Source organism: Myotis yumanensis, unplaced genomic scaffold (genome assembly GCF_028538775.1).
Source record: "Myotis yumanensis isolate MYYU_CA2020_CCGP unplaced genomic scaffold, mMyoYum1.0.hap1 SCAF_15, whole genome shotgun sequence".
Classification (NCBI taxonomy): domain Eukaryota; kingdom Metazoa; phylum Chordata; class Mammalia; order Chiroptera; family Vespertilionidae; genus Myotis; species Myotis yumanensis.
The window spans coordinates 34,447,501-34,464,549 of record NW_027223766.1 but is presented as its reverse complement, the minus strand read 5'-3'; the positions used below and the strand labels follow the sequence as shown (position 1 = coordinate 34,464,549).

The window sequence follows — 17,049 nt, the reverse complement described above, 5'->3', positions numbered from 1 at the left end:
TAACAACTGAGCTGCAAACCTTCATGGTCTTAATTCAGAGGATGGAATTAGAGTTATTTCTGGGGATCCCACTAAATTTAAACAAGGGCATATCCTATAGTCTAAAGGGATTGTGAAATACAAACAGTAAACAAAAAAGTATGCTCCATTTTAGTCATGAGAATTATTGCCCTGACTAAATATCCCATAGTGGTCATGAAAACATTGACCAAAAAATGTAATAAATTAAATCATGTCTTTGGCACTTATAATAAATAGGCTTGACAGATTCCCTGGGTCTTTTCCCACAGCCAAAGTAGTTAATGTTTCAATATATATTAAAGAGAGACTTAAAAAATTTAAATAACAGAATTATTTAGAGAAGTGGCATTTATTCCACTATTTCTCCATTTAACCGCCCAATTTGCCTCTTCTGAAACCTGGAAAGAATCAATGGTACCTCATAGTAAATTACTGCAACCTTAATTCTTGGTTTCATCCATTAAAGGCCCCATAATCACTATTATTGAATGTACTGACTCCACCCAATCATCAGCTGGTAAACATTTCACTATTATTGATTTGACTCATATGTTCTGTTTTATGCCTATTTTCAAAGCCTCTCAGCCATAGTTTTCCTTCACCTTTGATGGAATACAACACTTTTTGCTTTGAACTTCATGGTCCTGGCTGCCAATGAGGTTTTCAACAGCCCAGCCATCACACTCTGTCTTTGTAGGCGAGATCATGGATTGCACTCAACTTTCTCAAGCAGTATGGGTAATGACATCACACTGATGACATCTTCTTTCAAGGAGATTCATTTGCCATGATCATTCAAGGCACACAAACACAGAAGAGCTCACAAAGAGGGCCAGGTTCTGTTTCCTCACCCATAACAGAAGGCCCTAGTTACATCTCTAGTAATTATTTGGTCAGTCAAAAGCAACTCCATCTATGACACCATTAAGAAAGTACTATTGACCCTCATGGCACCACAGTGTTAAACCCAGATCAAAATCTTTTAGGAATTCTTAGATTTTTGAGGGCAACGTATTCCTCATTTATACTTTTACTTAAGCCCATTTCTGCTGGTTTCTATTAAACTGGTCACCTTGAATGGAGCCTCCTACAAAAAGTCTTTGGAATCTTTCCTAATAATAATACAATAGGCACTACCTCCTACAGACTCCATATGCTGTCCATGGATTTCTGATGCAAAAAGCTCCTTCTTAAGCCCCTTATGATAAGCCATGACAGCAGCAATTCTGCATACTGTATCTCCTGGAAACTCATAGGTGCCCATAGGCCCTGAGTCCAGCTGTCCATTATGTCTTGAGTCATGGAAATAATACCCTGCAAGTCAGGTCTGGCCACTAAGGCCTCCTTGCTAAAATAAAAATAATACTCACATATTAGAGCCAAACCTAGGTCCTCTGGCATATCCCACTTGGATGAGGATATGGCCTTCCTTGTCCTCAATTCCTTGGTAGATGCTATGGTTTTACAGACCAGCATTCCTCTTCTGGACCTGTTAGCAATTTGAGTATCTCCTTGGGATCAACTGAGTAAACAGCAAAGGAAGTCTGCATACCTTACAGACAGTATGGCCACCATCATCACACATAAATGAACTCCCTAGTAAGCTGCTGTTTTTTAAAAAAAAAAAAAATTTGTTAATCCTCACCTGAGGATATTTTTCCCATTCATTTTATTAGAGAGTGGAAAGGACTGGAGGAGGGGGAGAGAAACATCGAAGTGAGAGAGACATATGGATTGGTTGCCTCCCATACTGGCTCTGACTGGGGCTGTGAATTGAGGTACATGCCCTTGACCAGGAATTGAACCTGAGACCCTCCAGTACACACAGTCTGAGGCTCTAACCACCTAGCCATGCTGGCCAAGGCACTGCTGCTTTTAATACCTTAACCAAGCTATTCCTGCTAAAACACTCAATGATCAATACAATTGCCCAAACTCTGAGCTATCATCTTTATACTGGATGTCCTGGTCAGTAATGAGGTCAGCAAGTAGCTCCAGCTAAATAGAGACCCTTGGGCCACTGTCAGTTGTCTGATCATGTGATCCAGCAATGAAAGCAAAAACAATTTCTAACCCAGGGTTGCCCTTTGGGGGTAAAAGTTTCTGGGAATATTGCCACAGAGATACCTAAAATATAAATCAGTGCCACATATATATGGCATTTTGCGTACTAAAGCCACAATATAAGGCCTCACCAAGATATCCCACCTCCTCTTCAGCATTCTAGTTGTAATTGACAGTGATCAAGGCACCCACAATACATAATGATGAGCTCTTCTACTAGGCATTCAATAGTATTTTTACCTCTTTAACCAATCTCTGGAGACAGGCCAGATAAAATACCATCATGGCTTAATTAAACAAGTTCAAATTCTATTATATATTAAGCATGGCACATTTCACTCATCAGTCAAAAACCAAGAATGAATTGTGATCAAGTCTAACCTATTTTTGATGTCTGATTACTGACAGCTTTCCAGTCCTGACCCTCTTATCACTCCCTCCCTCTGCCTCTCTCCCCCTCCCTTTTTACTCCACATCTGGGCAAGCAGCTGTCAAGAATCTGGGTACAAGCTCCTTTAGAACCTGTAGAAAGTTCAAACCACACAAAGGCCTGACCTGTGTTAGGAAACTTCCACTCCAATACCATCCCCTGAACACAATAAAACCAATTAGCTTTCCTTGCTCCCTTAAGCCACTTTGGATCATCTTGAGATCCTGCCCTGTTCTGCTCAGAAAGCCTCATTCCATGTGTAAGAAAGCCTTCCACCCCCTCTTAGTGCACATGTGGTGTCACGAGTTTTGACATTCAAATCGAATTGCAAATGGGGAGGGGTTCTGCTTCTACCCGGTGACCAAACACACCTACTGATCAAATTATATAAATAGTCCCCAAAGAATTAAATAATATAATTACAAACAAACAGACATGTTAATCATATTTTCCTTACTCTAAAATGTTAGGGCCAAAAAAAGTAAGTTTTCTTTCTTATAGGCACAGAATTAGCATACAGTAGTCCTCCCTTATCCATGGAGGATACCTTCCAACGCCCACAGTGGATGCCTGAGGTCATAAATAGTACCAAACCCTATATATACTAAGTTTTAGCCTATACACACATATCCTTGATAAAGTTTAACTTACAAGTTAGTCTCAGTAAGAGATTGACAACAGTGATAAAATAGAAAAATTATAGTAACGTATATAATAAAAGTTATTTGAATGTGGTATCTCTCTTTCAAAACACCCTGCCTTCTTGCTGTGATGATGTGGGATGCTAAAATGCCAAACATATCCCTGACTCTGTGCAACCATTCTTTACTTGCAGTAAGTAGCTTGGTGTCCCTCATTTTGGGGGATCCCTTGTTGAACTCTTTGAATAGCCTCAATTCTTTCTGGGGCAACAAGTTGCCATCAATTGGAACATGTTTTTTTGTTCCTATCTTCCACCACGAATTCAATGCCTTTTCCATCTTGACTAAACCTTATCAGCCGGTATGGCCATAACATTTGCAGTTTGAAGTATGGCAGCAAAACTAATGATTTTTTTTTCCCTTCTTCAAAATTTCACAGATAAAAGATTCATTCTTACTGAGATAGTTATCTGGTTATTAGCTGTGTTTTAATATAATATTATGGTAATGTTTTAAATAAAAAAAACAAACTATAATTCTATACTATAGTCAATGGCATAGAGAAAGATGTTCTGATACTGGGTAAAAGAAAAAAAAATACTGTAATGGGAAGGAAGAAAGATAATGGCTGCAACTAACAAACACACATAAAATATGTGGAAGTAAGAGAGAAGTTCAAGATGATGAAAGCTATTAAAAATTAAGAAAAAGCATCTCCCACAGCAATACACAAAAGGTTTTAGTAACTTTATGTGCCCATTGTATAGAGTAATTCATTGTACAGAGCAAACTAGACTGATAATAACTTTGCATTATTGAGGTATTCATACATTTGAAATGTATGCAACCAAGAGCCCACACTAATAACAAGATATGAAAAAGAGCATATTGACTTGGGGTGGTAAACACACAGTATAGTATACATAGGATGTATTATAAAATTGTATACCTGAAATCCATATAATTTTGTTGACCAACTTCACCCCAATAAATTCAATTTCAAAAAAGGAGAAAAACTTGAAAAGGTTTTTATGCACACTTCCAAGATTCTACCTATGAAAACTAATATTGGGAAAGAGTAATCTTTGTAGCTTAACAAATATCTATTTCTGTGAGTCTTGTAGTAGGTAAAATCGTCTGGGACAGTGGTCGCCAACGGGTGGCCCGTGGACCACTGGTGGTCTGCGAGGTCCAAAGGTTGGTGACCGTTGATCTGGGAAGTTAAACACAAAATTAAGTCACCAAAGATTATCCTAAATCTCCTCAAGGTGATTTATATGTTGGAATTCTCTAAGAAATCTGAATGTCAGTGTGCATTTTACACAGTCGATATTTGATACATGCTTTACAAAGAGTAATTTATGTTAAGATTTTCCATATCAAATTGTGGCAATGCAGTTTATTCTCTGTAGTGGGTTGAATTGTGTCCCTCCACTCCAATTATAATCTACCCAAAAGCTCAGAATTTTATTGTATTTGGATGCAGTGTCTTTGAAGATGTAATTAAACATCGAAATGGGTAAAGGTGGGCCCTAAATTCAAAAACTGGTGTTCCTGGAAGAGAGGGTCAGAGATACAGACAGAAACAGAGGAGACACACAAACAGGGAGAAAGGTCTTGTGAAGACAAAGGCAGATATTAGAGTGATGCATCTATAAACCACCCAATGTCACAGATTCCTCAAGGGCGCTTGAAGCTAGGAAAAGGCAAGGAAAGTTCTTCTCTAGGGCCTGCAGAGGGCATGGGAACAGACTGATGCCTTGATTCAGAGGTCTAGCCTCCAGAACTGTGAGAAAGTACAAAACTGTTATATTAAGCCACCAACTTTATGAAATTCTGTTATGATTGCCACAGAACACAAATGCATACGCTTTTACAGATAATCCCTAGAATGTAAGGAGAGGGTGATTAAGGGGAGACAGGGATGGGAGAATGGGAAGCGATGATAATTTCAAAAGGTAACAGTCCATGTGAAACTAATTCAGGTATTATGTTACTAAATATGAATAATTTCTTCTGAATTACAGTTTTAAAGAGCTTCTATTTTTTAAATCCCTCCTCCTTCAATTGCTTCATGTATCTTGCTTTACCAATTAGTCCATTCAATTTTGACCTCTGCACTGTGTCTTTATCTAAAATAAAAGCTCCATTATCTTCTATTCCAGAAGAAAACAGACAAAAACAAACACTAGCCTCTGATTTATATCCTACTTTGGCTGCCATCCTAGTCTTTTTTCCCCAGCTGGGTTTGTTAAAATAGAAATTCACAATGTTTATTCACTGATTTTACTAATTCCCCCCTCCCTGCAATTTGATTTTGGCTGCTACACTCTAGGTGTAAGTGCATATTAATAAAAATATTTCAACTCTAAAAATATCAACAGTTCTCTTACATTCTAAAGCACCTTATGTAAATCAAACTAAAAATAAAATAAAATCTGTCCTCAATGTGTTTGGCACTTCAAATAATGCACAAAGATTAAGCAACCAAACCATAAGGGAAAGCAACTGTTATTGAAATTTGAAAGATGAAGAAACATTAAAACATATTTTGTTAATAAAGTGGGGTGTTTTTAATCTACAAATCCAATTTAAATAATGTAATTGTATAGAATAAAGTGAAATTCTAATAAATGCTATCCAACTGACCTAGAATTATTATTTTTCTAAGTACATTACACACTTGGAATCCAGCAGAATGAATATTCCTCAAGTGAACCTAATATCTGAAATTCAAGTGAAAACCAATGATGCATATGAAGGCATTATAATTGACAATTCATTTATTGAGATAAACTGAAAGATAGGAATTGACTGATAGATCAAGTAGTATTCACTCAATCAAACAGTAAAGCAGAGTCACATATATGCACATTTAACTTATATGAATTCATTTCTACACCAGGTAAAAATAATGGAAATAATTTGACCTGTGTAAGAAACCAAAATAGCTCGTCTGGTTTTATCTGAAGAAACTGTTATCTCTTCTGACATTGGAGGTAAAATGTCCTGTTAAAAATACTCAGAGACAATATGGCTTGTGCAAAATCATGTAGATGATCTTAATGGGATATTTAAGGTATTTCAAGGGTAATGACTATATGTGATTTTCTTCTTATAGAACAACTTTGAACCTTAATCCATGTAAAAAAGGCAATCCGAATGAATAAACTGAGTGTATTTGACAGATATTATGTTAAATAAATTTACAGAGTAAAATTCTAAGAGTGTATATATATATATATATTCAGTATGTAAAAGATATAAAAGAAAACATGGCTGCAATTTGGGATAAATGATAAGAAAAGAGAAAATAGTAAGAAGTGATATATTATCAAATTATATTTTAAAAGTCATAAAATAAAGCCTAATGTGGCAACGGAATGAAATTATGGCCGAGTGAGGATGAGAGGAAGCAGAAGCAACCAGGAATTTTATTTGTACAAACCCAGTGACTATTGCTTGATCTTCTCACAGTAAGTAGGCAGAGGTAAAGATAGGAAGAAGTCAATGATCAGTATTTATTTAATTCTGCTGGTCTGCTCCCAAATTTTAAGGAATCATTAGGTAACTGGTGATCTATTGGAGACGTGAAACACAAGATATTCGTTTTTGTGCTTTAATCACACAATATAAATGTTTTATTTTTAGCCATACTACTCTTAAGACTCTAGTCCGGGGTGGGCAAACTTTTTGACTCAAGGGCTACAATGGGTTCTTAAACTGGACTGGAGGGCTGGAACAAAAGCATGGATGGAGTGTTTGTGTGAACTAATATAAATTCAAAGTAAACATCATTACATAAAAGGGTACAGTCTTTTTTTTTTTAGTTTTATTCATTTCAAACTGGCCAGATCCGGCCCGTGGGCCGTAGTTTGCCCACGGCTGCCTAGTCCAATCTGGCAATCCATTTTATTTCATCTTTTTTGGAGGGGAGGAGTCTATGAATGTGAACATAAAGAAAAATGTATGTGTAGGTGCACACATGTGAATATGACTTGCTATGTGTTACTATGTCAATCACTTATATAAATTTTATATTACTTAATTATCAAATAACCCTATGAGGTAGACATTTACCATCTCTCATTCATAGATTTTAAAAGTAAGACTCAGGCTGATGATGTGACTTGTCCAATGAAAAAAGCTAATTGGGATGGGCCTAGATGCAGAAATCTTACTCCAAAACGGGCATTCTAAAACCTAATGGTATTGAGCACGAACTATGTGAAACATACTCTGTATATACAATCTTATTTATTCCTCGCAACAACTCTGCTCTATAGACATAATGATCCTCATTTTGCAAATAAAGAAATTGGGTCTCAAAGAGATTATATGATTTTCCAAAGACAGAAAGCTAGGATGTGATAGCTTACATTAGAATCCTAGCCTCTAACTTTACATGTAGTTTGAAATAAAGAATGATGACACATTTATACAAATAAATTCAGTTCCTTAACAATAAAAGTATATTTGATTTTATCCACACAAATAATCCAATTTTGTTTAAAAATTAGTGTTAAAAACCACCGATTATTGGTTGCACAATTTTTACATTAAAAATTAAATTTACCTTACATTAAGCCTATTAAAATCAAGATTCCATTCTCTAGAAATCTGTTAATATAATTTTATCTTAATCACTATTTTTTCTCTTTTTAAACATACGTAGGCTACTGTAAAACATCACTAGGTAATCAGCATATCTATGTGTCAGGGAAGAAAATAACTATTTATCCTCTTTTTCATTCCTGTGGCCACATGGCATCCCAAGAACAGAATATAATAAAACAAATCGATGGCTTCTCAAGAGGACTCATATAGCTATGAAGTCTCTGGGACCTTCACTGCTGTGATCATGTCCGCAACCATTTATTCATAACAATTTTGGCAGCTTGACACTACAACTTCTAGAAAAGAAAGAACTGTCTTGGGCTCAAAAGGCAAAAAATAAACACAATTAAGTAGATAATGTTTCTCTTTCTAAACTATTGTCCTCTTCACAAAGAGGTCAACTCTGACTCAAATGATCAAAATGCTCTGAAGAAGAAATGTTTTGTAGAGTACAGAAATAGACACCTTGCTAATGCTGGCATCATCACTCTAGTTCAAGGTTGAAATAAAAGGGTTAGTACTTCATTTCTGATGACAATGCTCTCTCGCGTAAGTTAAGAACCTTGGACTTGTTTCCGAAGAGAGAAAAGGAGGATATATAGGTTCTAGCTGGTTATAAGAAATTGGACTGGAAGCATCAGCTTATTTTATATATTAGCAGAAACATCCAGATATGATCCAAAAACCTTGATATGACAATATCCATGTCCTTCTGCTCAAATAGTCACCCAGACCCCACACATCCATTATAGCCATAGCAAATCCTTTACCATATAACACGATGCTGCAAATCTAAATTCTAGAAGTCTGAACTGTCAGCCTCTCTCTCACATTTCACTTCTCACTAAATTTCCTTTGCCCATCCACCCATAAACAGAGCATAACCTGGGTTAGATCCAGCTGGATCTCAGAACCAAAACCTTTAGAAGCCAGGTAAATGGCTCTAAGACTTGTGATCAGGGAGACATAAAGGCAGCAAAGGACACAGTCTTCTCAGTGCCAATGGGGAACAGATTGTCAGGTTGACAAGATGAGCTGAAATGTCCTTTGCTGTCTTTTTTTATTCGTTGCTGTCCCAGGAACGAAGTGCTCAAAAACAAAATTATTTCTTTCTGGGAATGTGTCAATAAAGTGTAAAACTTATATGATTGTTTATTTATGTACTTTTGTCATTATTATAACACTTCTATATTTGACTGCATATTTTGCAAAGCAAACTGCTTTATGCTCTGGTAATTTCCCATTTTATATCATTCAAGTATGAAGGCACTTGCAAAGTTACTGGATGTACTTATTTTTAAAAATTAAAAACAATCCTGTTTTCATTTTTATATTGTTGTTCACCTGTGTATTTGACTGTAAATTCAAATTGAATAAAATGACCTCAAATTTTATTATTACAAAGCTATCTAAAAGGATTGCAAAGTAAAGTACTTTATGAATAGTAAATATTTTCATTAAAAAAAACTAAACATTTTTGAATAGCATGTAGTGAAAAATCAAGATGTCTGTAATGCAATGCTACATGATAAGATGAATCTTACTTACCAAATTCCTTGGGAACTGCTATAGAATAAACACAATTATGTCCCACACTGTAATTTTTTGGATAGTTTGGTGATAGCACAGTGCCTTCTGAACCCGTTGAACGACTTCCACATGGTGCTAGAAAATAAAAATGAAAACACATTATTTTTAGGAAAAAAAAAATTAAAAATCATATTGAGACAGGCTAATAAGCCAACACAAGTAAAATAGGAAACAGAGAGATAACTGAACAACTCGCCGAGCAATTTACAGCCAGATAGAGAAGGTCACCTCCCTCGAGATAACATCTAGGCCTCAGTTGTATTTCTGCCCTAAGCCAGCAAAGTAGCAAAACCAGGTGGGCGATGCCAGGACCAGCTGCAATGACTAAGGACCCCCTGCCCCAGCACTGATCATAGTAGAGACCAGGACCCTGAAAGGGCACACCTGGAAAACTGATGAAGATTCTGCTGAAACTCTCCCCTGAGACCTCTCTTAAGATCTTAAGATTCCCGCCTGCGAGAGAGATGAAACCCAAAAGACAAAGGACCCAGAGTGAGCAGACTGTGGAGCAGCCCACGCCGTTCCCTTCCCCCTTTTTTTCCCCAAATTCTTCCCTCACAGGCACGCATCTCTTCAACTCTCAGGGGCCCCATGAGACTTGCAACCAGGGGAGCAACGGGCAGTGGCAGCATGTCCTGGGCTAACCTCCCAAACCTGTCTCCAAGGGTCCCTTTTCTTTCACTTCCCAGTGAATGAAAGCAGCCCTACCTAGGTCTCTCCTGCTGCTTCTTCTATGCTGAGCCCCTCTTTGTTTCACTGTCCCCAGCTTTAATAAATGTACCCGCACAGTCACCTGGACTCCTGTTGTGAAATCTTTCCTATCGGACAGTGATGGCGAACCTATGACACGCGTATCAGAGGTGACACGCGTTTTTTTTTTTGGTTGATTTTTCTTTGTTAAATGGCATTTAAATATATAAAATAAATATCAAAAATATAAATATGTTTTACTATGGTTGCAAATATCAAAAAAATTCTATATGTGACACGGCACCAGAGTTAAGTTAGGGTTTTTCAAAATGCTGACAAGCCGAGCTCAAAAGGTTCGCCATCACTGCTATAGGAAGTCAAGAACCCACACCCTAATGCCAGCCCTAGGAGGACCTGCTTAGGGCCAGGTCCCCTGTCCAGTAACAACATTATGAGCATTTTCTTAATATAAAAATATGGCTTCTAGATTTTAAGGCATATCATGTTTCTCCATATTTTAACAAGATTCCCCATTGTCAAGTATTTCAAAAATAAAAAAAAATTGTGCACAAAAGATTTTAAACATCAAGATTTTATTCTTCCCAGAAATAAAGTAATATACTAATATTGTAATGATGCTATCTCTAGAGGTAATAATGGTGGGCCTGATTTCCTTTATGATAAAAGTGTAATGATAATCATCTCCATAATGATAAGAAATTACATATGCAAGTGAGAAATTGTTTCACTTCCAGGCTTTGAAAATTCACTGAAAAATCAACCCTGATTATGCTGTCACCAAATTATTTCTATACATGGTACAAGGATGGCTGTACATTTACTCACTCATCTAGAGAAAATATTCTCTCACCAACCTTTACCTGTTTATATAATTTACATTTAAATCTGAGGAGATGCTGATGGTGATAGAGGCAGACTTTTTGCTACCTCAGCCCCCAGTGTGCTATGTTCCTAAAAAAGTTGAGGTTGAAACCAACGTTTCTGGAAAATTCGTGGTGATTGTTTTGTTGTTCACAAGAAATGTGTATGCATCAGAGAGAGAGACTGAGCTACTAATAGAGATTTAGGAGTACAAAGCATAAAGAAGATAGCGGATACTCTTTAAGTAAATGAAATCACCAGGAAAGTATGTAGAATGAGAAAAGATGGCCAAAAAGGAGGTCTGGAGAATGCCCAGGTAGGATCAGACAGAGGTTACTAATGTTGTGGCCCCACCCCATAACAAAGAAACAGAATTTCCAGAGGATGAGGCCCAGAAATCAAGATTTTAAAAAAGATTCCCAGGTGATTCTAATGTGCAGCCAAGGTTGAGAATCACTGCTCTACAGTGTAAGTAAGGGGGTGGCCTTACTTATTGCACTTGTAAGTGCACAGGAAGCCCAATGTTACTGCTCCTCACCTTTATCAATATTAAAACTAATGGGTGATTTCTTTCAGCCTACCTCTTAATCGGTTTTGAACTTGTGCAGGATTCCCCTCAAACACCATATATGAAGTTTTTGGCATAATTAATACAGTAGTTTCAACCAGAGCAGCTTTCTGTCAGTTATAGCCAGCAAGCAAATCCAGCCCAAGCCAAGAGAGGTTTTTAACATTTTTAAAGTGTTATAAACAAAACAGCAACTAAGAACATGTAACAGACGTGTGGCCAGCAAAGCCCCAAATGCCATTTGGCCCTTTACAGAAAACATTTGCTAACCCTTGAAATAGAGTAGAGAGGAGGGAGCTAGACTGCAGTTGGATGAAGAACAAGTGGTGCATAAAGAAATTAAAAAGTAATCAGAATCTTAACCATAAAAGGAAGGAGAATGTAGGGAGTAGCTGGGGGCAGAGGCAAAGCTCACTGAGTTTTTGTTAATGTCGTTTTGTTTAACAGTGAAGGAGTCTTCACAAAGGGAAAATTGGGGCTCTGACCTGGAAGCTTGGAGAAGATGAGATTAGCAACAAAAGCGGAGTGACTAGTTATAAGAGGCATAAGTGACATGCTCCGTACCTGAGAAAAGGGCTGAAGGAGGCAAAGGTTTGGGTTTATGTTGGCAATTTATTGGAGGTAACGCCTGACCTTCCTGTTGACGAGAACTGGATAGGGTGTGTTATGTGGCTTGCGAAGAGGCATGAATGTTTGAAAAAGTGAAAAATTTTGATTGATTCCTGACCAAAGTTTAAAATATAGCAATGTATTTAAACACACACACACACACACACACACACACAACATAACAGCATGTTGTATTGTGATGGTGGCTAATAAATTCTGCCTTTTTTTCTTTTATTTTCCATAAAATGGTAATAGCTAGTTAGACTTATAGGTACTAAAATTAGAACTCCCCAGAATAACAACAAATTGACAGTGATGATAATAAGCAAAGGTGCATCACTCTCATCACTCATTATTGTTTGAAATTAGTCAGGTGTGTTCTTATTTCAGCACTGATAATGTTATTCAACCGATAATGTTACTCTGAGATAATCATTCACGGATAAGTAGTATGTTCTATGTTAAACTTCCTTTCTGATTTAAGGTGCTCCAAAATTACAATACTTAGCATGTATGTGACAAAACTCTTATTTTTAAATTTGGAAAGTATGAATAGCAATAAGAGCTTCTGATTGAAGTTTAGCTTTGTGACTTAGTCATGAATATTCTGTCATTCCACATTAATGTGCATCTGACAGCTCAATTTGTTCTGTATATTTTATTTTGCATAATTAGGACATCTAGCTTATGTTGACAATAGAATTTATAAATATAAAAAATAAAGGTTTTCATTTTAAACCATTGATGAATATATATGAGGCTGCATATAGCCACATCCTTACTAATATTATGTTAGATTCTATTATTTGTACTGGTAGCAGTAATTTTATGTTTTATCTGGTCAGTGATTACAGCACGGCCTAATTCATACTCAATTGTGCTGAATACTATAATGACTGAAAATATTTTATGTAGCATATCAATATCATAAAAAAGGGAAAATGAACTATGCATTGAGATACAGTTTTATTGTAATCTGTTTCATATTTATTAAAATCTAAATGAAATAATGACTAAGTCAAGCTAACTTTACTAATTCTTCTAATATTGGTTCCTAAATGCTTTTCACATTCTCTCTCCCTGTTTTAATTTCATCTTGTTGGCTAGTAGAGAAAAGGGCAGCCTTTATCTTTCTGGCTCTGTTGAACAATCAGTAGAAGATAAAAGGAAGCCAGAGCTTTTAATTCTACGCTTATTTTTGCTATCTGATTTACACATGTGGGCCTATTGTTTCTCCAGACAGCTACCTTAAATCTGCATTTTAATAGAATTTTTTGTAGAGCACATGAATTATGGGAAGAAATTGTCCTATGGTTAACTAAGTTTGGGAAATACACGGATAAAAGAAGCAAGGTTCTTTCCTATAGGACTTCACTGAGACTTTAGTAAAGTTTGGGGAATATCATGCTCTTTCTTACAAACTTATTTGATCATGGAGACTGTTCAGTGAAACATCTCACAGGACCAATGTTCCCCAGGACACTTTGAAAAATGCCAGATTGATGATTCTAAAATGTGCTATCACTTTGGCAATAATTCTAGCATTTATATTATCGACTGTAATCAATTATGATTTTGCAGCACTATAGAACTATGTGTATGTATACATATAGAAACAAAGTGGTTATAGAGCCAAAGTATTTTAAAGATTTAAAATGCAAAAATTAGCCTATTATAAAGTGCCATTATTCTTGATACTCTCTCCCTGACTTTTGGGGTCCAATACATCATTGATTTGTAGCTTGCACCCTATGTAGCTTATCAGCCTCTCTCTCCTGTCTGCCAAGGTAGCTGCCACAGTCCAGACTCCCAACAATTTCCACAAGAACTCTTCCAGTGGATAACCAGCTCACCTCATTTCCAAAAGTTCTTACCACTGCTAGTTATTTTTCTAACATACAAGTCTTAGCAACTCTTCTCTTCCTAGAACAGTTTTGATAAATACTAGGTCCTCATAAATGTCAGTTGGATGATTAAATGGACTATGCTTGCAAGATCAGGCCCCTATAAAATGGTGTTCATAGTCAGCACATAAAACAAACATTTCATTTGGTTGAAATAACCCCAGAAATTCACCTAAATCCACGGCAGAATTGAGAAAAACCCTCTCTTAATAAGTCCATATACTGGTAAACCTACTTTTTCTTTATGCGATTAAAATCACTACTATTATGTGAAAGATTATGTATCTTTAAACATTAGAAATGTATCCAAAGATAAGCTTTTTACAGTATGAGAGCCACATGGATACTGAGTTCCACTGAGGAAACAGCCAACAGCAAAATGTCTATCACTTCACCGTAGCAAATCCATGCTAACATTTATTCACTCTGGAGTATTCCCTCACTGAGCAAGCGAAACCAGCCACACAGTCTAGTTATGTGTTATTCTTTCTCTTTTCTCTGTCCACTTTTTTAAAAAATATATTTTATTGATTTTTTACACAGAGGAAGGGAGAGGGATAGAGAGTTAGAAACATCGATGAGAGAGAAACATCGATCAGCTGCCTCCTGCACACTCCGTACTGGGGATGTGCCTGCAACCAAGGCACATGTCCTTGACCGCAATCGAACCCGGGACCCTTCAGTCCACAGGTCGACACTCTATCCACTGAGCCAAACCGGTTAGGGCTCTCTGTCCACTTTTTAAAATTTTTTTGGCTGAAATTTATTGTTTGATGTGTATAAGAGATGCCCATGCTGTAACTATACCATATATGCTTCCTCTGCTCCTGAACTATGAGCAGTGATGGAACAGACAGATGTGGTGCTGCCAGGGAAACCAGAGGATAAGCATGCAACTGAGTCTTACGGCTTCTAGCCAGACAATGAAAATACTTCCCGCTGTGGCTTGATCATGTGTGTGTGTGTGGGGGGGGGGGGGGGCGATGGAGGAGGAAGATGAGGGTGATGACAGTCAGAAGCAAGAGGAAAAGCAGACGCTGGAGGGGAAGAAGGAGGAGTCTTCCCACTGAGTGAAACAGAAGATCCCAGACCATTTACAGGGAAGAGGTACTACTTGAATCTTAGGGATTTTATAATACATGAAACATAGCCTCAAGCTACTTGCAATTTCAATCCGTCTGCTCACTTGTGCAATGTATAATTTATTACCAAATATACCCTATAATGAAAATTATTATATAATGTTTAATTTTTTTCTCAGAATGCAAGTTCAGTACTTTTAAAAGTGATGAATTCTTACAGGTCACAAAAGAGCAATATGATATATTAAATCAATCATTTACTAGATGTGGCCTGTGACTCCTTCAGTTTGAAAGAACTGCTGTACCTTACAAAAGTGCTGGCCCAGGTCTAGTACAATCCTTATGCCCTGATTGAACGTCACACATCATAAATCCTGGTGTAGAATGTGTTTGAAAGCTAGACCTCTCATGGGGTCTTTTCTTTATTTCTAAAGAAGGACTTTCATAACCTTAATCTCTGTGACGTGAATTTGTAATGCAGACAGCTAGGCAGCCATTACTGCCAGTATTGACTTTAAGATTAAAATTACTATTGCTTCTTTTTCTCCCTTTGTTCAAAATCTTGATCTCAGTAAAAAATACCTAACGATTCATCTATTCATTTGATTCTCTTCTTCATGTCTCCTATGTAAGAATACATACTTCATTTTGTTTATCTGCCTTAGATCATAAGCCCCCGATAAGGCTATAGTATCATAATGGTGATAAATACTAGTTTAAGTAGAAATCATTACTCTAAGTAACTTTTTTATTTTGCTCTTCATTTTCCTCTGCATTATCTTGATATGTGTACATTTATTTATGTGCTCTGAGTTTTCTATTGCTTCATCTGTTCACCTAAATATAAAAAGCAAAAAATCAGTCTTTATTATATGTGAATTAATTTTGTGTTATAATTCCAGACTCTTGTTTCACACTGAAGAAGATAAATCCATCTCAATGTTGTAACCAGTGGCTTGTAAACCATTTTAATGACCCACTAAGTCAACATAGTAGGCTATGAGCTTCTACATCTGTCACCTCACTGACTGCCTAGACACAGTCATTTGATTTTGCTGGCTAGGAAGGCATTCTCTTTCTCTCTTTTTATCTTTATCATTGAAAGTATTACAGATGTCCCTTCTCCCTTCCCCTCGCCCCCACTGCCCCCCTCCACCCTAAGAAGGCATTCTCTTCATCCTCCGGCACACTATGAGTTGTGTTCTCCATCAGAGATGTGTTCTTATGACAAAGCCTTAGGAATAGCTGTATTCCTTGAAGATTTATTCCATGTTACTATATACAAACTCTACTAATAGTAGTGATCTTGTAGTTTGTGTCGAATACCTAATCACTCATTTTTATCTCATTTTCTAGATTGGGATATAATTCACATACCATACAATTCACCCTTTTAAAATATACAATGCATGTTTTTCTAAGAGCAGATACACAAAGTCACATAACCAACCCCACTATCTCATTTCAGAATTTGTCATCCCCAAAAGAATTCCTGTATTCATTAGCAGTCATACCCCATTCACTCCACTCCCAAGTCCCTAGCAATCCCTAACCTCTGATTTTATTGAAACTGTATGTGAAGACAAGTTCTTAAAATGATTTTGATTGAATTATTGACACTTTTAAGAAACTCAAATTATTTTTCATCACTTAGTTTATTCTTATTTTTCTCCAAGTCATAGATCTTTTATTTTGAAAAATTTTATTATTGAAAAATACTTAAAACAGTTAATATATTAGTATAAAGTAAGTTTAGAGGGTAACAATATTTTATTAACTCCTACTTAATCTCCCTACAAATGCTGATTCCTCAGGAAAGTCTTCCTGTCCTCCAGACTGCTTCAGAAGCTCTCATAACACAACACTTGAGCAGTTACTTTTAGGACATTGATTACAACTTCTATTAATATATTTATTTGTATGGCTCTTGGATTAAAGCCTGTCTCTATCT

At 36.6% G+C, this 17,049-nt stretch overlaps 1 protein-coding gene across 2 annotated transcripts in view; it reads right to left on the bottom strand.

Moving 5' to 3' along the window:
* Positions 1-17,049, bottom strand: part of CSMD3 (CUB and Sushi multiple domains 3) — an 857,474-nt gene that overhangs the window by 188,609 nt on the left and 651,816 nt on the right. For both annotated transcript variants that reach the window (XM_070391936.1, XM_070391937.1), the window contains one exon: positions 9,322-9,438. In XM_070391936.1, the coding sequence (XP_070248037.1) occupies positions 9,322-9,438 (117 nt within the window). The remainder of the gene's footprint in view (positions 1-9,321; positions 9,439-17,049) is intronic.